Source organism: Rhinoderma darwinii, chromosome 2, assembly GCF_050947455.1.
Source record: "Rhinoderma darwinii isolate aRhiDar2 chromosome 2, aRhiDar2.hap1, whole genome shotgun sequence".
NCBI classification, from domain to species: domain Eukaryota; kingdom Metazoa; phylum Chordata; class Amphibia; order Anura; family Rhinodermatidae; genus Rhinoderma; species Rhinoderma darwinii.
In genome coordinates, this window is record NC_134688.1 from 8,959,579 (window position 1) to 8,983,981 (window position 24,403).

Genomic DNA, 24,403 nt, shown 5'->3' on the forward strand with positions numbered 1-24,403 from the left:
GTTTAGCGTATACTCATACGTCGCTATACATTTCTGTTACATATACATTACTTATACGTTTTTTTAACCCCTTCCCGTCGTAAACAATTTTCAGATTTTCATTTTAGTTTTTTGCTCCCCATTTTCCAAAAGCCATAACTCTTTCATTTTTCCGTCTATATAGTCCTACGAGGCCTTGATTTTTGCGGGTCGAGTTGTAGTTTTTCGTAGCAACATTTATTGTGCCATATAATGCACTAGGAAACGGGGAAAAAATATTTGTGGGGTAGAAAGTGAAAAAAAAACAGCGGCGATACCAATTATGTTTATTTATGATTTTTTTTTTTACTGTGCTCTAGGGGGAAAATGGGAAAAAGTTTTTTTTGAACTTTTAATACTTTCATTTTTTTTACATAAAAAAACCCCTTTATTTTACTAGTCCTCCTAGGGGACTTGAACCAGCGATCGTTGGATCGCTTGCACGATATACTGCAATACTAATGTATTGAAGTATATCGTCTTCCTGACAGGCTTCTATTAAGCCCTGCCGGAGGCAGCACCTAATAGGAGCACAAAGATGGCAGAGCTGGGGGGCCTTCATTAGGCCCCCAGGCTGCCATAGCAACCATCGCCATCCCGTAATTACATTGCGGCGGGGGGGGGGGGGGGCATGATGAGCTGCTAGAGGGGGCCGACCCCCTCTTTCTAACGATTTAAATACCGTGGTCGCTATTGACCGTGGCATTTAACTGGCTAAACAAGCGCGATGCCGCTCGTTACTGTGAAGTGTCGACAGCCGACACCCGCATTGTGTGGAGTGAACCCGCTCCATACTTCCCCTACCCGGCTATGACGTAGCCATACGTCAAATGTCGGGAAGGGGTTAAAGTGAACACTGATAGAAAAAACGGATACAAATGTGTAACTTTACGTTTCATACGTCGTCCTTTGTGATCAATGCTAAAAAAAAACTTACGTGGCGCATACGTTTTTTTTGAAGTACAGAATAGCGCAGCAGACTCCGCTTCTCAGTCCTTCCAAAAAATAGTATCCCAAACATAGAACAAACGGACGCTATTTTGGTCTACGTTTGAGCCATTACAGTCTATGTGTACGCCATAGCACAAACGCCATGTGAATGGGGACTAATGCCCCTATAGTGCCCCCCCACAGTATTATGTACCCATAGCTGCTCCCCATCCCAGTATAATGTCCCCATACCTGACCTATAAACAATATAATGCCCCACAGCTGCCCCATATAGTATAATACCCCCTTATCTGCCCCCATACCCAGTATAGTGTGGAGGCAGCTAAGAGGGCATTATACTGAGTATGGGGGCAGCTATAGGGGCATTATACTGCATGGGGCAGCTACAGGGGCATTATACTGCATGGGGCAACTATAAGGGCATTATACTGCATGGGGCAGCTATAGGGGCATTATACTGTGTGGGGGCAACTATAGGGGCATTATACTGCATGGGGCAGCTATAGGGGCATTATACTGTGTGGGGGCAGCTATACCCCATGCAGTATAATGCCCCCTTAGCTGCCCCCACATAGTATAATGTCCCTATAGAGCCTAATAAAAAAATAACAACATAAATACTCACCTAACCCCATTCCCACGACCAATGGAGGAGATCCCTCTGCTCCCCCGGTCTGTGCAGTGTGTGGTTTGGCGCAGACAGGCGCGATGACGTCACTGCACCGCGCCTGTCTGCACCGAGCCGCTCAGGGACGGCGTTTGCGTAATGATTGGTGGACCAGGTTCCTGCACCACCACTGGTTTCAACTGTATCTGCGTCCTGAGGATGCAGATACAGTTGAAACCAGGAGATACCCCCGGCCGCCAGGTACAGCGGACACCCCCCGGAATCTGGGACTGTTCCCGCTGGATCCGGGACGTATGTGGGCTGCTAAGGGTAAAAAAACCATGACTGCTTTCTTTCAGAAACAGCGCCACACCTGTCCATGGGTTGTGTCTGGTATTGCAGCTCGGCTCCATTCACTTGAATTCGCTCAGTCGTTACACGAACAGCATCTAATTAAATTAAAGAGACAGTTATGGGGTTAAAGATGTCGTTTTTGCTGACACTGCAACCATTTTTTTTTTTTTTTTTGCTCAAATACATCTGTAGTGAAGCAACTCTGCAGACAATGATTGATTGATAATCTTCTCTCGTTTTGTGCATACAGCTCCTATGCAGATCTATGTATCTCCATAGTTACAGACTACAAAGAAATCTTGTGTGTAGTCTGATCCTGCAGTCGTGTTACTTCACTGCCTCTGCCCCATTTCCTACTATCTGCATGTTACATTTTCAAGTTTTTTGCTTGCTGATAGTTAAAAAAAAAAACTAAAGAAAGCTGCAGGACTTGTTACAGTGTATCAGAGCTCTCTCCTGTAACGGGCCCTACAGCTGTGTCAGTTGAACCTGATAAGAGCAGGTTTTCATAGAAAATGATATAGTAACGAAAATCAATACAACCCGTCCTGGTGACTTGTAACTTTCTCCTTAGGATATGTTCACACGGCCTATTTACGGACGTAATTCGGGCGTTTTAACCCCCGAATTACGTCCGAAATTACGGCTTGAAAGCGTCGCCAAACATCTGCCCATTGAAAGCAATGGGCTGACGTTTGTCTGTTCACACGAGGCGTATATATTTACGCGTCGCTGTCAAAAGACGGCGCGTAAATAGACGCCCGCGTCAAAGAAGTGTCATGTCACTTCTTCAGACGTAAATGGAGCCGTTTTCCATGCACTCCATGGAAAACCAGCTCCAGTTACGTCCGTAATTGACGCGGCGTTCAAGCGCCTGCACATTCCGTTACGGCTGAAATGACGGGGATGTTTTCTCCTGGAAACAGCCCCGTAATTTTGGCCGTTACGGACGCTGCCGTGTGAACATACCCTTAAGGCTGTGTTCACACAGGCCGGATACGCTGCATAAAAGCACACAGCGTATCCGCCCTGTGCGCCGCAGGGAATTCCGGCCGACCAAATTGTGGTGCAGCTTTTTGTACGGAATGTCCGCTGCGGAAAATTGCACGCAAAAAAAAAAGAAAAAAAAAGTTTCATCCTTATGTAGCCATGACGACGCGTCCCTCTGCCGTCCTGGGATGATGTTTTATCCCATGTGACCACTGCAGCCTGTGATTGGCCTGTGATTGGCTGCAGCGGTCACATGGGATGAACATCATCCCAGGAGGCCAGACTGCATGAAGAAACAGAATTCTGGGTAAGTATAAGATTTATTTTTTTCTGAGTTGCGATTTTTGCGGCGGAATCGCAGTTTTTCCGCCATAAAAATTGCAACATCTGCCATGTGTTGCGGGTTTTACCTCTGCATTGAATTCAATGGGGAAAAGCGCAGGTCAATTTCTGAGCTATTTTTCCCGCTTATCATTTGCGCAGCGTGAGGAGGAGATTTGTTTCATCTCATCCCCTCTGCTGCTACTTTATTATGCTGCCCATTTTCTGCAACATTCGGCAGTATTTACGCTACGTGTGAACTGACCCTGAAGGTTAATTTCCCTTTTATATATTTTATATATAATTTTTCCCAATAATCCAGAAATTCTGGTGTTCCGGCATCTCTCAATTTCCTATTGATGTTGGATAAAGCGAATGTTACGGTGATTTGGTAACTGGAGGAAACGAATGTTATATTTAACGAGACCTTGTTGAGAAATGTCAGTGACCGGAGGGACATTCACTCTTCCCAGTACTGGGTGACAGGTGAGGCCGACTATTACCTGTACAATCACCGCACCGGCCCCAGGGGCATCTCTAGGGGTTTACTTCATTACTGACCCCTGGGATGGAATTTACTAGAAAAACGATTTCATCTATCTATCTATCTATCTATCTATCTATCTATCTATCTATCTATCTATCTATCTATCTATCTATCTATCTATCTATCTATCTATCTATCTATCTATCTATCTATCTATCTATCTATCTATCTATCTATCTATCTATCTATCTCATAATCTATCTATCTATCTATCTATCTCATAATCTATCTATCTATCTATCTATCTATCTCATAATCTATCTATCTATCTATCTATCTCATAATCTATCTATCTATCTATCTATCTATCTATCTATCTATCTATCTATCTATCTATCTCATATCTATCTATCTATCTATCTATCTATCTCATATCTATCTATCTATCTATCTATCTATCTATCTATCTATCTATCTATCTATCTATCTATCTATCTATCTATCTATCTATCTATCTATCTATCTATCTATCTCATATCTATCTATCTCATATCTATCTATCTATCTATCTATCTATCTATCTATCTATCTATCTATCTATCTATCTATCTATCTATCTATCTATCTATCTATCTATCTATCTATCTATCATTTGTGGTCCTGGGTTCAACACCAACCAAAGGACAAGATCTGTATGTAGTTGTTCTCCCCATGTTTGCTCTCCCACACCCCAAAAACGTACCGATAAGGAATTTAGATTGTGAGCCCCAGTGATGACCTCTGTACAGCGCTATGTAAGGAACAGAAATATCTATCTCATATGTATTATTTTCCCTGAACATAAAGTATTACACCAGAGGAAATTCCCCTTAACATTGTGCGGATTATTTGTATCATTTCTTCCTGTTCATGTCACGGTAACTGCACTCGTTTTTACTATTTTTTACTTTCTTCCTGTTCCTGGAGAATTCTCACCAAATCTTTTCTTTTCGTTTCACCACTTTCATCGCTCACCCTGAAATGACTCCATCGGCGGCAGTAATCGTGAGTCAGAACTGAACCCCAGGAACCGGATAGTTTAGATCAAGTGTCACTTCCTTTACTCCGTTCACATCACATTGTGACAACATTGTTCTCCTATTCATGGCAAGAAGAAAAACTTCATTCAGAATATTTCTCCATTTACTAAGATCATCCTCTTAAAGGGGCCTGTAAATGTTTCATGCGCAATCAATCAATCAATCAATCAACAAATCAATCAATCAATCAATCAATCAATCAATCAATCAGGTGATCGTTAAAGCATAATAAACCAAGAAAATACTCTAATAATAATAATAATAATGATGATAATAAAACATTTAGAACTAATAATATAAATAATTACACAATAAATTGAAATAATAACAATATAATATTAATATAATAATAATAATAAGAAGAAGAATGATAAAAATAATGAAACAATAGAAATAATAATAACATAAATAATGATACAATAAATATAAATAATAACTATAATAATAATAAGAATGATAAAAATAATGAAATAATAATAACATAAATAATGATACAATAAATATAAATAATAACAATAATATAATAGTAATATAATTAAACTAATAATAATTAGAAGAATTATAAAAATAATGAAACAAATATAAATAATAACAATATAATAGTAATCTAATAATACAAATAATAATAATAATAATAAAAATGAAGCAAATATAAATAATGATACAATAAATATAAATAATAACAATAATATAGTAGAATGATGATTATAACATGAAAACAACAATAGTATAAATAATAACAATAAATAATAAATAATAAATATAATATAAATAATAAATATAAATAATAACAATAATATAGTAGTAATATAATAATACTAATAATAATAATAATAGAAAGAGTGATAATATAAATAATAATAAGAATGATGATTATAACATGAAAACAACAATAGTATAAATAATAACATAATAATAGTAACAACAACAATAATGCAAATAATAATACCTTGATAAATAATAGTCGTAAAACCAAAATTTTAGAAAGTCGTACTATGCACAATGGGGCTGTAGTAACTTTTTTAAATTTTACGTTTTTACATGTTTTTTTTTTTGTGTCATTTTGTACAGGTGTTTATATCAAGTTCTATAGAAAAGTCTATAGAGAAAATCATTTCATACCTAGAGCATGCCACCGACTGCAAAGATAATACAAAAACACCAAAAAACCAATGCGTTGTGTGTATAGAAACTCTCATATTTTTTTTCTTTAGACTTTAAATTAATATTTGGCTGCAGCATTTCTGACCTGCAAAAACAAAATGCAGCGAAAACGCCACCGAAAACGCCAGTTAACGCTGTGTTGAAACGGCCTTATGGTCATGTACTCCCGCAGAAGTGACGCTACGAATACCCCATAATACGGCATTAATTGGGTCGTGCCACAATTTAGTTCCCATTGGGCTCATGCCATATTCCAGGATAGTGTTAAGTACTCTCATCATTCTGCTTATTTCCTGATATTTACACCATTTATTGTCCGACGTCTCGTATTTCACTCACATAAAAGTGGAAAGAAGTTGATCTTTCTATTCCGGACATGTCGAAAAACGTACAATAGACTTGAGTTATCCCTGGTAAATCTGATCTGAATAACAGTGAGAAGTCTTTATGTATAGTTGCTAGGTGTAATATTGGCTTACGGCTTGTGTATATATTACTGTATACAATGTATTTATTTACTGTCTTTTAAATGAGATATAACCTGGGAGAGGCCCCAGGCACAAAGCCCTACTATAGAGCCATCATACACAGGGCCGGATAATAGGGAGGGCACAAGGGGCACGTGCCCTGAGGTCTCCACCACCTTGAGGATGTAGGGTCCTCTAACCAAGACCAGTTCTTCCAATACGCCCTCCACACTATTTGCCAGTTACAAAGTGGGTTTTGTATACACTGCTCACCTCTGGGACCTCCAGCTTGGGTTTTTGGGTCCCAGAGGTGGACTGGGGACCACCATCCACCTTAATCTGGCCCTAAGGATATAGACTGCTACTGTATATCCATGTGATTCCAATTACAAAGGGAGAAGAGTCATGGCATATTCCCTGGCATGCCGTATTTCGGAGGTGGTTTATTATATGGTGCCTTACAGTTCAGTAATACGGGACTGTAGGGACTGTTCTCCATAGAGCATTAGTGCCCCTTGTGTGACATTGAGGCACAATGTCCGATACACCATGATGAAGAGTATCCCGACCTGGTGTCCATAACTTCAGAGAGTCCATCTCTGATGTTCCAGTAGCATTGGCTCCAAAACTGGGTGATCCCGAGTCCCACTTGGTCCAGTGGTTCTATAAATTTTCCCAGATGATCCATTAATACAATAAAGAATATCCCTGGTGGTCTGGTGGGTTCATAAATAATATCCTCGGTAATGTCACAGGTTAATACATGAAATGCATGATGTCCTTGGTGGGTTGATGAGAACATCCTTGGTCTTCACCACATTACTGCTGGTGGTCTAGGGGTTAAATATATTATACCTGATGGTCATAGAGGTGACTTATATTTGTTGGGTGAATCACATTTTCTATGGTGATCTAGGGGTTAATTACATTATCATGTTTAAGGGTTTACATATATTATCCCAGGTGGTCAAAGATATCATCTCAGGGGGGGTCTAAGGGTTGTGCTGGTGATCTAGGGGTTAAATGCATTATTTTTGCTGATCTGCAAAACATTTTATTGCCCTTGGGGGTCTATTGTTTTTAGCATTAGCCATGGTGGTCTAAGGGTCAGTTCACACAGACTTTCCTGGTGCTGATTTTGACACGAAAAACGCATCTGAATCAGCGCCGAAAATGGGAGGCGTTCCGCGGAACATTCCACGGAATGTTTTTTCCTGCTGCGATTTCCGCCTCTGACCTCCCATTGAATTAAGCGAGAAACGCCATGGAAAAAAAAAACTCAGAAAAATACGTATAGGCAGCTCAAACTTCCTGAAGGAATTCTGAGGCCGATATTTTCTGCCTGCAAAAAAACTCTGTGTGAACCAGGCCTAAGAGTTAACCGCATTATCCCTGGTTCACTTGGATTAACTAAATTTTTCCAGGTGGTCTAGGGGTTCACTTAGTCGTCCACATCGACCCAGCAATGTTCGGATATACTATATATACTGTAATAAACAACAAAAACAATAACGCAATGTTGATGCCAAATGTAAAGGATCTGCCAGGCACCACTTCTGTGTATACGCCCATAGGTAATCAGTCTGCACCTGCTTCTATGTCTCTGAGACTGACTCCATCTTCCACCACTCGGGATGGCAGGCTTAGGAGTGGGAGAGCCTATCACAGCCTGGCCAGACGGAGCTAGCTCCCGCCCTCTGTCTATTTATACCTGCCTTTCCTGTTCCTCCTTTGCTTGTGATTCTTTCCGTGTGGTTTCCTGGCCCAGCTACAGCTCCTACTATTTGATCCTGCTCCATACTGACCCTGGCTTACTGACTACTCTCCTGCTCTGCGTTTGGTACCTCGTGCTCTCCTGGTTTGACTCGGCTCGTTCACCACTCTTGTTGCTCACGGTGCTGCCGTGGGCAACTGCCCAATTTCCCTTAGCTTTGTGTTCCCTTGTCTGTTTGTCTCGTGCACTTACTGAGCGCAGGGACCGCCGCCCAGTTGTACCCCGTCGCCTAGGGCGGGTCGTTGCAAGTAGGCAGGGACAGAGTGGCGGGTAGATTAGGGCTCACTTGTCTGTTTCCCTAGCCCCCATCATTACACCAAATATCTGTGTCCCTGTGTAGCATCCAGAACTGTTGAGAGTGGTCTGTGAAGTCTGGAGAGGCAGTCTCTTGTGCAGCAGACAGAAGTTCCTGAAAACATAACTCTGCATATATCTACATGTACTAAAATCCTACCTCCCAACTGTCCCGTTTCCTGTGGGATTGTCTCAAAAACGGACCTTGGAGGGGCGGGATTTATGCAAATATGCTAAAAAGTGGGCATTTCTAGGAAGGTTTGAGGGCGTTCCTCAACCGTCTAGGGGTGGGGCTTAACATGACATGTGAATTGGGGTTCAAAAGTTGGCAGCGGAATTATTTTTAACCCCTTTATTGCTCTAGACCACCAGGGATGTTACTATTAAGCCCGTCACTGCCGTAGATGACAAAGGATTTTCCATGGGAAATGAAGAAATGATTTCTCCCAAATTTTTGGAGAAATAACAGCAAAATATTTTTTACCATCTTCATTTATTTTTTTTATACGTGAAGATGTAAGTTCCAGGTAGGCTGGCAGGATGGGACCAAAGATGCGCCATAGTTGTTTGTGTCCACCCTTCGACAACCTAAAATAACATACAAGCCAAATATACGATGATAGAGCAACAAGGAGAAGAACATTCCTCCCGTTTTGGCGACATTGTTGGGCCGGTGGAGAGGGAAACCTCCGTGCAAGGTTACACCAACCATTGGGTGCGGCCAACCCCTTGAGCCTCATAGTACATGGCATTGATGTGACGGAGCATATATTTAACTTCTGAGCCTTTTGTACGTTGCTTTATTGTAGAACGTCTTTTGGTTTTACTGCCAGTAGATCTTTTTGTACGAAAGGAAAAATGATACATTCTCAGAGGAGAACTTGAACAATGAGGAGCCAACATGCAGGCAGAGCCGGTTGCTCGAGTCAAGTGACCTCATTATATCATTAGATTCTTAGGTCTTTCAAGAACATCTCAGTGACGTTGATTAATTACTGAATAGGATTTATGATCAGTGTGGAAAAAGTAACGGCCTCCTCAACTTAAAAAACCGGTTACACCAAGCAAGAACTGTAACCAGACTCCTGCCGTTAGTCTATCGAAGAATTTTTGGCCTTTTTTCCCCGCAGAATTGGTTAATCTAGACATATGAGTAGCGTAGAGTTTCCTGCATGAACTGAGCATCTATGACCAGACCCATCTAAAACTGTTCTTCTCATGTAGACCTGCTTTCGGGTTTCGGGGTCATTGTCTTGCCACATGCCTCAATTACACTTCAGCTTGAGTTTATGGACGAATGATCAGATGTTCTCTGGTTCAGCGGAGAATTCATGATTCCTAATAGCGAGAGGTCCCGGTATTGAAGAAGTAGACCATTGCCAGGCCATGGCACCACCACCACCACCACTGTGTGTGTTGGATTTGCTTTAGAGTAGGGCGCCCTGATAGGGGTAGCGGTGAGAACACCAGATGCCACAACTATTCCATGACACAATGTTTCTCTACGGGGTGAAAGTGAAGGTCAACAATTGCAAGAACTCCAACCATTTAAAGTCCCGTAATTTTACCACCACCGTCCCCATGAAGCCACCACGGAGCTCTTGCACGACACTGAACACGATGGGACCTTTGTTGACCATGGAGCTCCACTTCTGACTTGTTTAGCCATAGAATGTGTGGGGATCATATAAGTTCCCGGTTGAGTTGTCACTTCTGGCCACTCCCCCGAGGACTCACCACTGCTCAAGTGTACTCCATTAGGATAATGGCTCTCGCTGCTGTTTGGTAGAGCTCCGAAACCTTCAACGGTCCCATATTTTGAGACTGATCTAGTTCAAAAACTTTAGGAGGTACAACCAGTTATTGAGTAACTTTTTGTTCTTGGGTGATATGGGTGTTGGATAACTTTTTTGGGATGGATCCTTGACATGTGTATGTCCGGCATAAGATCCTGTGGGAATAATTTTTCTCTTATAGGACAATATTTGTCTTACTGGGGACAGACGTTCTTATCGTGAGTCATGTGCACTCAGCTGATTAATAAAAACATAAGTCACAATGAAAGGAATCTCCCTTCTTATCAGCACACTTAATCCTCCGCAGGGACAGATGTGTTGATTTAAAATGGCCGCCCGTACAATCTGCGGTGTCTTTTGTATGGTTTTCCACGCCGATTTGATTCTGAAGTCCATTCGCTTGTTTGTGATCGATCACTTGTCAGCAATGTAAACACCCAAACAATGTGCAAGAAGAACGCCTTCAATGTGTACAACGTAAAGACTGCGAATGTCAATATACAATGAAGAGGTCCGGTAAAGGTCACGTCATACTTGCCTATGAAATATAATTTGAGCATGGTGGGAAATTTTTATTCTGAGTAAACCACGCCCGTAAGTATAGTCCTTGCCCCCTTAATGCCAGGCCTCCATTACCAGCGCCATCCAAGTGACCTGATAAACCGGGCCAACAGAACTTCCCTATAAACAATGCCAGTAGAGTGCCCCTCTAAGTGCTGATAGAGTGCCCCCTTAAACAGTGCAAGCACTCCCACAAACCACAGTGCCAGCAAAGTGCCCCCATTAAATTACTGCCAGCAGAGCGCCCCCTCACAAACGGTACAACCATGGTCCTATAGAATGATAAAATTATGGCTGCCTGCATCGGCCACTAGGGGGCTCCATTTAGAATCAAAGGGACCAATCTAAATACATTGACAGTTTGCTCCCCCTAGTGGCACAATCTTTTTGTGAGAGTCTGTGAAGTCTGGATAGGCAGTCTCTTGCACAGCAGACAAAAGTTTCTAAGCAGGTATCTACATGGACTAAATTGGTGGTCACCCAGACAGACAGGAAGTCAAGTGGTTGCCGGACAACCTAAGGGCTCCTCCACACGTAGCGGAATTGCGGACGGAAAATACGCAGCGATACAGTAGCAGCAAAGTGGGTGAGATTTAACATATCTCTTCCACACGCGGAGTAAAGTTCCCGCGCAGAAATTGACCTGCTGTATTTTTCGTACATGTCATTTCCTGCTGCGGAAAGTGTCCAGAATCGCTGCGTTTGTCACCATCTCCCAACATTGAGAAAAACGGCGCAAAAACGCGCACCATTTTCTGCAGCAATTCCGTTACGTTTGGACAAGCCCTAAAATAACACACAAGAAAAACACACTAAGGGCTCGTCCACACGTAACAGAATTGCTGCAGAAAATGGCGCGCGTTTTGCATGCAGAATGGCGACCATATAGACAGTGTAAAAATTATGGATTTCAGGAGCGAGGTAACCTATATGCCCAGAGGTTCACTGCTAACACCACACTTCTTGGGTTGTTCTCTGTTGATGTTGATGGAAATTTTTAGCTCGATACCAAAAAAAAGTCAAACCGGCCCCTACAGTCTATATAGTAAATTCTTCACCCTTGCCCTAAAGAGCGAACAATGAGAGCTTTGAGTCCACCCACCCACCCAAACATATTTCCTGCACCCAAGTCCGTCATTGTGTACTGTGGGGATATGGGACGTCTCACGTAGTCCTACAGCCTGATAAAGACGGCCCTGCGAGGGGTCGATCTGGCCATCAGCCCACACCGGTCATAAACTCTAAACTCCGATTGCGACATTTTCTTCATGGGAAAATCCAACTTTTGTCTGAATTTGACTATAACGGTTCAGTTCTCACAATGAAGACCCCAGGACAGCAGACGGGACGTCCCAGTGTTTTGTTTTTTTATATATATAATTGCGTTTTATAGATTCTTAGTGAGTCCATTGGTCTTGTCATTTGGTTGGTGCTGATGTCACGGCTGCTTCTAACCATGTATGTAACTTTTATTTTGTTTGCTTTTTGTCGTGTTTAATTCATTTGGTTAAGTCAGGATTATTTTTGTTTGTCTTTTTTTTTGCTTTCTTGTTGTTTTATTGGGTACGGTTTAAATTTTGTATTTACGTTTTTGTTTTAGGTGTTTGTATGGTTTTTTTTGTTTTTGTTTATTTTGTTGGCTTGGATGGGATTGTTTTGTATATTTTTATTTTTGTTGGGATAGAGTAAGTAAGGATTAGATTTTGTATTTTTGTAGGTTTTTTGTTGTATTTGTATTTATTTTATTTGTTTGGTTGGAGTGGTTAAGGATTATTTTTGTATTTTTTTTGTTTGCTTTTTATGTGGTTGGGTTGAATCAGAATTGGTTGTTGTTTTTTGTTGTTTTTGTTTTAATTAGAGCGGATATGAATTATTTTTGTATTTTTCGTTTGCTTTTTATGAGGTTGTGTTGAATAAGAATTGGTTGTTGTTGTTTTTTTTTGTTTGTTTGGTTGGAGTGGATAAGAAATATTTTTGTATTTTCTGTTTGCTTTTTATGAGGTTGATTTGAATGTGAATTTTTTTTGTTTTTGTTTTAATTAGAGTGGATATAAATGATTTTTGTATTTTTTTTGTTTGCTTTTTATGAGGTTTGGGTAATTAAGAATTGGTTGTTGTTTTTTTTAGGTGGGTCCTTTTTTATTCCCCTTAGAACTTTTTACAATACTTATATGTTTGTCCCATGTACCTAAAGGGTTATTCCCATCTCAAACATTTATTCCGTATCCATAGCATATTCAGAGCATATCGAAAGAGGCTTTAACCCTGAACTCTGTTTATTCCATCTTATGTGTTTATACTGTGGTATGTATGGGGGGCGAGGACGGGGGATGGGGGGTTCTTAATTCCAGCTTTATATGGTACAGATGGATTTTATGAAAAGTTAATCTTCATCTGTGAATTGGGTCAGGGCCAGCGTCAGCACAGAGTAAACCAGATACCACGGCCCACTGGACTTAGGTGCCCATATTGACCTAGCTAAACATCATTCTAGCCAAGCCTTGGGTGGGGTAGACAGGGGCGCCACTGTAAATCTCTTACGCAAGGGCCCGTATACACTTTATGGCTAAATATATGTGGACCCCAACCAGCACACCCATATGAGCTTACTGGGCAAAGTAATGGGCCGAACTCTGAAAAACAGCCCCAGACCATTACCCCTCCTCCACCACATGTTACAGTAGTCACTACACTATGTATTTTGGTAGGTAGCATTCTCCTGGCATCCCCCAAACCCATATTTCTCCATCAGACTACCAGATAGTGAGCTGTGACTCATCTCTCCAGAGTCCAGTGACGACGTGCTTTACACCACTCCAGCAGCTGCTTGGCATTGAGCATACTGATCTTAGGTTTGTGTGCAGCCACCATGGAAACCCATTTCGTGAAGCTGCGGACGCACAGTTCTGGTGCTGATGTCTCTGTAGTCAGTGATACAATAGAGGATAGGTGATTATTACACGTCACTCGCTTGGTGGCTGGACTGTCGTTCCATTTCCACTTCACAACAATAGCACTTACTTACTGCTTGCACTGGGTGTGGCTGAAACACATGTACTCAATAATAAGTAGGGGGGTTCACATACTTTTGACTATATCTGTAGCCACCTCTGATGTCCCACAGAAGGACTGGCACCCGCTCCTCATGGCATTTACGCTGTATAACTTGGATAACTTGCATAACGACACTCAGCCACGTCTGCACGGCACGGATCAAGGACAGTCTTGTAAGATTGCCATCTCCTTTTACGAGGTAAGTATCCTTGTCACATTATTAATCATTTATTGGGATTATACTGTTGTTTATTTGCTAGGGACACATTCTAGTACAGATATAATGTGTGGCAGCTGACCACAACAACCAATCAGATTCCAGTATTGTGTGTCAAGTTATCAATGATCTGATTAATAACTATGGGCAAAAGGTTGACTTCTTTTTTGCGCCATTTCCTTTTCTATGAAGTCAATTGTGTTTAGTGTAATGTAGTAGTCATCGATACAAAAGAAGATCTTTACACACAAAATGATAATGGCGACACAAACACCATACGCAAACACACAACCCTTCCGCCACTCTTCGCCTGCCGCCCTAGGTACATGCCTGGATATACATACTATATCAATCAGAGGTCGCAGGCAGCAGGAAGAAGCCCACCACCTTGCCGCTTGCTTTTGCCACCTTGTATACTGCCTTGTAGGAGTGTCACAATACCAGAATTTGGACTACCGATACTTCGTGTAGTATTGCGATTCTCGATACCAGAACAATACTTTGCCAACAATAACAAGAAAAAAAAAGTTCTTCCATTTTCTGATGTGAGGCGCGAGGTGTGATGAATTATGAGTATGTGTATATTTTATGTATTGAGACTTTTATTTTAATGTTTGTTGTAAAAAATTATTATTTTTTTTACATTTTTTAATGTAACATTACGTTAATTATTTTTTACTTTTTATTTTTAACCTTTAATGTACCGGCATATATCTATATACTGATAGTACACAGGCATATATCTATATACTGATAGTACACAGGCAGCTGTTACCTCAGTATGTCCTAACAACAGGAAACATGGTCAGGCAGCCCTGGGGTCCTTCAATAGACCCTGAGCTGTCTGCCCATATATGGTATGTCCCTCGATCGTGTCACAGGGGTCCCCCGAATCATTTTCCCCTTGAATGTTGGGGGAAGCTTTGATCGCAGCATTCAAGGGAATAGCGGCGGAGATGAGGGGTTTCTCTGATCTCTGCCGGGGCTGAGATTGAACAGCCATTGCCCGCTCCTGTGTCCTGACAAGTGTGCGCGATCAGCATGAGGTGATGCGGCCGGCGCTGCACTAAAGATCGGCGGCACTGGCATTGTAGACAGAAAATGGGGGTGTTTTGCAGTGCGACCGCCATGTTCTCTATCTTCAGCGCCGCCGCTCATTAATGCAGCGCCGGCCGCATCACTTCATAATGACCTTGCGCACACTTGTCAGGACACAGGGGCGGCCAATGGCTGCATCACACATGTATCACACACCCGCAGCCCTGCTCTGACTGCATTCATGTATTATAATACCGCAACCGCACCGCTTAGTATCAAAATACATGAATTAACGGTATTGAACCGTTTCAGGGTGCACGGCATCGAAATAGTATTGAAATATCGATGCATCGTGCAACCCTACTTCCTTGAATGCTCTGCTGACTTTTGTCACGGTCTAGGATAAGCAACTAAGGGGCGACCAGTTAACCCTAAAACATCTGAACACCATTGGTTCCATGGTCCGTCAATATACTTGTGAACCCTAAGAAAATTGGTGGGGTCTGTCCTTCCCAAAATTGAGTTCTTCTCTGCTATTTACAGTGCAATCAAATTGGTTATGGTCAGTTTTTACATGGAAACCATCAGCAGGTAGGCTACATGAAGTTGGTGGATCCTTTTCTGGTATTGTGTATCCCCTGACTCGAAGACATGCGCATAGTCTAATTACTAATACTCAGGGCTTATTCAGACGACCGTGTCCGTTTTACTTCCGCAAACAATGGACCATTTTTCATCTGTGTGAAGGTCCTCGTTGCGTCCGTCTGTGTTCAATGTGTCCATTTTTTTACTTCCCCATGTCATACGTTTCTCTCACCCCCAAAAAAATTATCTGACGGTGTCTGTGTGCTGTCCGTTTTATTTTGCGCCACCATTGACTCGAGCCTAGGATACAAGATGGATAGAAGTGATTTTCCCGTGGCCCGTGTGAAAAAACGGTCGTGTAAATGCCCCCATTGACTATAATGGGTCTACGTGCTGTCCGTGACGTGAAATACGCTCTTCTGAATAGTCCCTTACATGGTATATTACTTGTGTATTTATTCATGCAGGAAGGATTAAGGGGTTAATGGGTCAGACACGAACGCCATTCACTTGTCGGCAGAGCTTATGTTGGTGGGATTCACTGACAATCTAATGTAAACGAGGGCAGCTTGACAATATCCCGACACCAATTCTTCGTTGCAGCGGGGTATCACCCTATGCCATAAACATGAACTCTTTGCCAATCTGGACCTGCTTATTTATGAGGGAGGAGGCCGCGGTACGTTTAACAACATCCTATGCGCATGGTTATCTTGACAAATCAATTAACAGCAGCTTGCTGATGGTTTCCACACAATTTTAAAGCTATGGAAACATAAAATATGTTATCGGTTCGGTAAAAACATTGACACCATATACCACGAGTGTGATCGCAGGCTGCGTAGGTGTCTCGAGCGCTGAGTATATACGTTTTTGTAAGATAAGAGTCATAAAACGGGGTGCGTCCGGTGTCACACGGCGGTTTATCACACACGGTCAACACAAATCTTTCTCCTCTGTAAATACTGGTCAAATAAACAGCTGCCTAATTATTTCTGTGTGTGCCGAGAAGCAGATGTAAGTCCGGGATGATTACCCGGGTATAAAGTTTCATGTGAATGTCAGAGCGTCAGCAGTGCGGCGAGACGTCGTGTACCAGCCGGGCTCAATCTAGGAGGGTCGCTGGATATGTCGTCCGTCTACAATGACACGCAGCTGTGCCCTTCATTCCTGACAATTTGACAAACATCCTGGGACATCGGACGGGGCAGTCATCACATCCACGCTCAGTTCTGCAGCTTTCTAATAAACTTTGTGTTGCAATTCATCACCATGTTCAAGATCTCTGCTCACTGTCAGTGTATGGGAGCATACTTGTTTACAGCCAAAGGATGAGAATCTGTCCTGATCAGGTATAAATGACACAAGAGCCGATATCGCTGTCCCTGGTACCGCTATGGGGGCACTGTGGCTGTCACTGTTATGGGGACACATAGTTGTCATCGTTATGGGGACGCTATTGCTGCCACTGTTATGACGGCACTGTGACTTACACACTATTATGGGTGAATCTGTGGTTGATACTGTTGTGAGGACATCTGTGACGGACACACTGTTATGGGGACATCTGCGGGCTGGGGCGTAGCTAAAGGCCCATGGGCCCTGGTGCAAGAATTCAGCCTGGGCCCTCCTACCCCTCCCCAACACCACCAGACCCCTGTGCACTCCTATGCACAGCTGCCTTGCACGACAGCCCCCATGGATGCCCCCACAGTATAATGCCCCCCATGGCTGCCTCCACACAGTATAATGCCCCCCATACAGAATAATGCCCCCATAGCTGCCACCCACAGTATAATGCCCCCATACAGTATAATGCCCCCATAGATGCCCACACACAGTATAATGCCTGCAATAGCTGTCCCATACATTATAATGCCCCCCATACAGTATAATGCCCCCCATACAGTATAATGCCCCCTCAGCAGCTACCATATCAGCCCCCTCCCATACCCACTATAATGCCCCCATATGTGCCTTATAGAAAAATAATAACACAATTACTTACTTATGGTGGATCCTTCTCCTCCTCTGCACTGTGCTGTGAGTGACTCGGCCAGACAGGCGCAATGATGTCACTACATCACACCTGCCTGCGCCAAGCTGCTCACGAGCCGATGAACTGTATCTGCGTCCTGAGGACGCAGATACAGTTGGAAGCAGGACCAGCGCGGTCAGCGCTGTGTGGTAACGGGGGGGGGGGGGGGCTGTCACTCATCTACTTTCCTGAATATCTAGGAGACTCACAATTTACTAGGGGGTATTACTGAATACAAAGTGCTGTCTAATGGGATGGGGCAGTATTTGTGGGGGTGTGGTCTGATTATATGAGGGCGGAGCTTATGTGAGAAATTTACTCCACATCTACATTCTCCGTAAATATTTTCTTATACGTAGACGTCGTCATATTAAGCGTCTTTTGGCCGTCACATTTTATCGACTGCATTTACGACCATATATTACCGTATATTTCCTGCGTTTGTGACCTTCTTATTTGTGATGCGCCAGGTATCGGCGCCTCTTCTATTTATTCATATAGTGGATTTATAATGTGCAGCTCTGAATATGTCACGACTGCCCAGTAAAATAATGACGTACGTGGGGGGTTCCAGTGTCCCAAATAACCCCCAGTCGTCAGTAAAATGAGCCACCTGACCAATGATATTATGTTTATTTCCAGACAGACGGAAGGTAATTACTGTAACAATTTATAAATCACCGAGAAGATACATTGTAACGAAAAACAGGAAACTGTATCAAATATAAGATAGAAATAGACAGCGAGGAAGTCATGACCCTAGAGACTCCTGAAGGATCCCTTTATAGCTGACGTTTCCTGGGATTGTCTCTATATTTGAGGCTACAAGTATTAATCAGGACAATAAGACAATGAAATAGCCGACATATGTGGAGTGGTTACTGAGGAGGAGATATGTTGTAGTCACGTCTGACTCTTATCTGGTAAAATACAATGTTTCTGGATGAAATCTAGGCTTTATAGAGATATATTTGCTCCATTTGGGCTCTGATTATGGAAATTCAAGCAAAAAATGGCAAGTTAAAGAAAAGTGGACATGCCCTTTAAGAATTAAAGGGACAGTATCCTAAATTCTCTTTTAATTGTTTGCATGTTTACAATAATATAAGAGACTGCTGTACTTTTTAATATATTAAATATCTATAGAAGACAAGATTGTTCATCCAGAGAGAGAGAGAGAGAGCGAGAGGAGGTCTCCTAATCTAATCTTATATAGTTCTGAAGACCCCGTGAATAAACACGTCCAATAATATTCCAGTAATATTCTGTGATCCTTTATAATAACAATATTGTTTCCACACATGTGACAGTACAGGGCGCGTTCAGTCGCTGAATTGAGCTCTTGACTCTGCTACATGTGAGATCAGATAGTGAGGTGTTAGTGTCACCAGGTGTCATGCGGAGATGTTGGTGGGAAAATCTCTCACTGCAATAACAGCTCTGTTATCTATGAAGGTATTTTGGACTTTGCTGTAAAGTTGTGAGGCCGGATTATCAGATTCTGGATTAATGGAAATGATTACTATATATTATATAGTCTATGATGGGAATACCCCTTTAAGGGGTTAATAGTAAGGACAGAGTTGGACCAGACCAGGAGTCAGTTTGACACTTTTAGTGGCCCAAAACAAAATAACCCAAAAAGTTGGGCAACACTGGCAAATTTTTAGAAACATTGGACCTTAGAATTTGGCCGGGGCTGATCTTGGCTCATGTCCTGACTCATCAAAAACAAGAACAGTTTTATATCTATGGAGTTCGGGGGCTGGGTTTTCTTTTGGCCCCTGGTTGGCCCTTTCAGGGGCAAATATTTGCGAGCACTTACACCCGCTATTTAATATTTTTTAATGAATTTTTGTCATGGATTTTGCCCTTTTTGTTCCTCTACTTTCTTCTGTCTTGTTTGGACTATGACACAAATCGAAATTTGATCTATCGATCCCAATGTGGACAGGGGGCCTGGGCGAGTCGGTCTTCCGGTTGATATGTACGAGTTTATCGGTAGTTTTTGTTTGGTTTATTGGGTTACTTATTTCAGAGCCTTTGTTTATACGGCGCTGATATATTGTGAGTGCGGAGGACAGAATATATCACTCACATCAGCCCGGGGGGAGATCACAATGTAATCTGAGACACACGGGGGTCAATATTATAAAGAGTCAATTAAAAGTAAGTTTTTGGATGAAGCTAAAGAAGTCCACATGAGGGAGAGCATATGTAGATGTTGACCTTGAACCCAAGACTGCTTCAAGACGACAATGCAACCACATACCTACCAACTTTTTAAAATAAAATATGAGCTAACGTTAGACGTTTTGCACAAAAATGTGTCATATAAAATTATATTTATTTGGGAACTTAGTGGCAATTTATGATATTAGTCAGTTGTTGGTAACAAGTATCAATATATTTACACCATGACACTTGGTGTGTAGCCTTGGCGAAGTCTGTTGAAATTTGTGTAATTATTTGAGCTTTGTATGTATTATTTTTCTAGGCACTGTATGGCATTATCTGGGACCTGTATGTATTATTTATCTGGGCACTGTATGGTCCTATCTGAGACCTGTATGTATTATTTATATTGACACTGTATGTCAGTATCTGAGACCTGTATGCACTATTTATCTAGGCACCGTATGGCACTATCTGCACTATTTATCTGGGCACTGCATGGAACTATCCGAGACCTGTATGTATTATTTATCTTGGCACCGTATGGCACTATCTGAGACCTGTATGCACTATTTATCTGGGCACTGTATGGAACTATCTGAGACCTGTATGCACTATTTATCTGGGCACTGCATGGAACTATCTGAGACCTGTATGCACTATTTATCTGGGCACTGTATGGCACTATCTGAGACCTGTATGCACTATTTATCTGGGCACTGCATGGAACTATCTGAGACCTGTATGCACTATTTATCTGTGCACTGTATGGCACCATGTTAGACCTGTATGCACTATTTATCTGGGCACTGTATGGCACTATGTGCGATATGCATGTATTATTTATCTTGCCACTGTATGGCACTATCTGAGACCTGTATGGACTATTGATCTTGGCACTGTATGACACTATCTGAGACCTGTATGTGTTATTTATCTGGGCACTGTATGGTGCTACCTGAGACCTGCATGGCATGCATTATTTATCTTGGCACTGTGTGGCACTATCTGAGACCTGCATGTATTATATATCTTGGCATTGTATGGCACTATCTAAGACCTGTATGTACTATTTATCTTGGCACTGTGTGGCACTATCTGAGACCTGCGTGTATTATATATCTTGGCACTGTATGGCACTATCTGAGACCTGTATGTACTATTTATCTTTGCACTGTGTGGCACTATCTGAGACCTGTATGCACTATTTATCTTGGCACTGTATGGCACTATCTGAGACCTGTATGCACTATCTTTATGGGCACTGCATAGAACTATCTTGGTAATGTGTGGCATTATCTGGCCAACATATTTATTTATTGTTTATAGATAGGGTGGAGTTCAGCTTCCTACTGTATCTCCTATAAGTTTCTAATTATGTAATTCATTTGACTCCATCGAGTCCAAAAACTATACCGCAAAGTCATTCTGTATTGTCCTATATCTGACACAGAATTTCCAGGTACTGTGGAATTCTAAAATGTTATGATTGTGGTATATTTTATTGTGGAATTATTATTAATAATATGGTGCAATTAATTTTGTCTACTTCTATGCGTCTGTTTGTAATCTGAAATTGTTACATGATGTCTTTATCTAAATTTATTCTTATATTTTTTATTCTAGAGGAGGAACCACATGAGTAAACCATGAATAATACCGAAATAATACCAGAAAATTCCACGTACAGGTGTAAATTCGATGAGGATTTTAAATATGTTCTCCTTCCGGTGTCGTACGGGATTGTGTTCTGCGTGGGCCTCGTTCTCAACATTTTGGCCCTTTACATCTTCCTATTCCGGATCAGACCCTGGAATGCGTCCACCACCTACATGTTCAACTTGGCCATCTCGGACATGCTGTACATCATTTCGCTGCCTCTCCTCATATACTATTATTCCCAAGGTGACAACTGGCCGTTTGGAGTGGCTCTGTGCAAGATTGTCAAATTTTTGTTCTACACCAACATGTACTGTAGCATCTTCTTCCTGCTTTGTATAAGTATCCACCGTTTCCTTGGCATCTGTTACCCAATGAAGTCACTTGGTTGGCTCAAAGTTCGGAATGCCCGGATTATATCTGTCATTGTTTGGGTTCTAGTAACCGCCTTCCAGTCCCCTATATTATACTTTGTGACCACCAGCACCAATGGGGAAAACACAATTTGCCACGACACGTCTAGTGTGGATTTATTTGATATGTTTGTGGTGTACAGCTCGGTGAACTTGGCCTTGCTCTTCTGTGTCCCTTTCGTGGTCATCATTGTGTGCTATGTCTTGATGACCCGAACACTTCTGAGGCCATCAGCAGCCTCTCCCCAGACCTCCAATTCCAAGAGGAAGTCCATAAAAATGATCATTATTGTATTATTTGTTTTTATTATTTGCTTTTTACCCTTTCACGTGAATCGCACCCTTTATTATTACTTTCGAAAGCTAGATCTGGACTGTCCTATCTTAAATGCTATCAACGTGGCCTACAAAGTCACAAGGCCACTGGCCAGTGCCAACAGTTGCTTTGACCCAATCTTGTACTTTCTGGCCGGTCAAACAGCTCGAAGGAATATTATTTCGAGAAGTCAAATCACAAAAGTCAAAAACAAATTCACAAGTTATGTACAAGAAAATACTTGGAGTTCCGTTACCAATGGAAATATTGGTGACCATACCTCGACCCCTAGTCCATGTCCTACAATAATCACCAGTATGTGAATGCCACAATAATGAGAGTCCATAGAGCTTATAGGTTGACACTTTATAGGAGGTGACTTTGACTTCGCACCATCACTAAATCATGGAAGTACCTTCTCCCGGAAGACCTTCTTAAAGGAGCTTCCAACATCAATTATTCATTCATAGTGCCTTCAGCTATCTATTTATTTGGAAATTGATTGGTTGAACATTATATGGTTACTTCTGGGAGTGAATGGTCATAACAGATGGTGAAGAACATAGTCGGTGACTGGGAATGATGGATTAGTGTGTAGAGGGGTTGGACATGATTGACTTCCATCCACCATGAGGGAGCTTGGTATACTTTCCTGGCTTCAAGGTCGATAGCAGCAGAACCCGATGGGAGTGGTTGTAGTTGTCGGACTTGTGTATGTTGAAAGACTGATTGAATGTTTAGTCTTGAGGGATGCAAAGTAGTTCTCCAATATGAAGAAAACTGACTCCCTAATGCCTTTTTTAGGTGTCAACCCTGTTAGTCAATGTCCTACCTTTTAAGGTTGTGTTCACACGGTGATCCACGTGTATAAAATGTACATACCGTTGATTTTGGAAAGCACTCACATGCATTGAGGTTGGAGTACTAGTGGATTCTGTCAGGTTGTAGATGCAGAATCCGCACGGTGTGAACATAGCCCAAGGAACCTTGAAACATGATTTGGGTCACCAGCCGAACCCGAGACACACTGTTTCTGAGTCGTTGCTCCTCGTCAGTACTGAGTAGGGTTCTGGTTGGATGTGGGAGATGCCATGTGTACTGTCTCACAAAAAAGGTGCTGATTCTCCTTGTGGAGGTCCAGCTAGTAAGGAATATCTTTTGTGACTGGTCGTCTTGAGGGAATGACCCTAAACTTTATAGGTGTTTGTTATCGGACCATGAGGGACTGGGGGTGTTGGACTTGAGTCTTCGGGGTGTTGACTACTAAATTAACTTAAGTTTGAAAAAGTTTTTAAACTCTTTGAAGTTTGTCTTGAGAGGGACTGAACTTGTCGAACTTGAATCTTTGGAAAGTCGATGGTTGGGGAGACCGATGCACCGGGAGCGGCTGAATTTTATGTAATTTTTAAGAAGATAAAAAAAATTGCCATTTAGTAGAATTTTACCATTTAAATAGAGGTTGTTAAACTTTATGGTTTATTTGATATGATTCGGACCACATACAACCCATTTTATATAATGAATTTTGTATATGCCAAGTAACTGTGTAAATATAAAGTTTATAGATGACAGCATGGAAATAAATCCACACCAAACACCATATAAAGTTTGCAAGCAATAAAATAAATTGCAGTTTACTAGAATATTTTGTTCATCATTTATTGTTATACAATGTGTAGAAGGTTTTTCTGTTTACTGATCTTTTTCTCCATATCTGGTTCTGGATGATTCATTTTAATGCAATACCTATCCCTTACACTAGGTGGAGCCAACTACTATGCGGGCAAACTCACAGTGCCACATTTTTTACCCATGACCACTACCCCAAACATCTGCATCTGTTTGAAATGTCTTTAAGTGGGTAACAAGTGGCAACCACCCTGATCATTATCTTGTGGCGCTCACAGGAGTCGTTGCCTTCTCTTCTTCCTTCAAGGGAGATGCCAGAATCCGGTGCTTTGCAGAAGTGAATCATGGTCCCTAAGGGGTCTAAGTCCAGGACTATAAAAAAAACATTTGGGAGATGGAAAAAAGGGACAGGTATA

The 24,403-nt window shown here is 41.8% G+C and overlaps 1 protein-coding gene and 1 long non-coding RNA gene across 4 annotated transcripts in view; one reads left to right on the plus strand and one right to left on the minus strand.

The window, feature by feature from the left end:
- LOC142741992 (P2Y purinoceptor 2-like) overlaps window positions 1-24,001 on the plus strand; it is a 46,288-nt gene extending 22,287 nt beyond the window's left edge. The window contains exons 1-2 of one of the 2 annotated variants that reach the window (XM_075851330.1): window positions 3,645-3,727; window positions 21,597-24,001. In XM_075851330.1, the coding sequence (XP_075707445.1) occupies window positions 21,620-22,681 (1,062 nt within the window). In that variant the 5' untranslated portion in view covers window positions 3,645-3,727; window positions 21,597-21,619 and the 3' untranslated portion in view covers window positions 22,682-24,001. Of the gene's footprint in view, window positions 1-3,644; window positions 3,728-21,596 lie in introns of those variants that run through there. The other variant, XM_075851329.1, reaches the window with a different exon arrangement.
- On the minus strand, window positions 4,537-17,836 carry LOC142740378 (uncharacterized). 2 transcript variants are annotated; one of them, XR_012880629.1, is made up of 2 exons: window positions 17,766-17,836; window positions 4,537-4,865 (listed from the first exon to the last, which is right to left on the minus strand). It is a non-coding gene; the product is annotated as an uncharacterized LOC142740378 (long non-coding RNA). The 2 variants fall into 2 exon arrangements; XR_012880630.1 differs by lacking the exon at window positions 17,766-17,836 and adding an exon at window positions 16,577-16,675.
- Window positions 24,002-24,403: the final 402 nt, after the last annotated feature.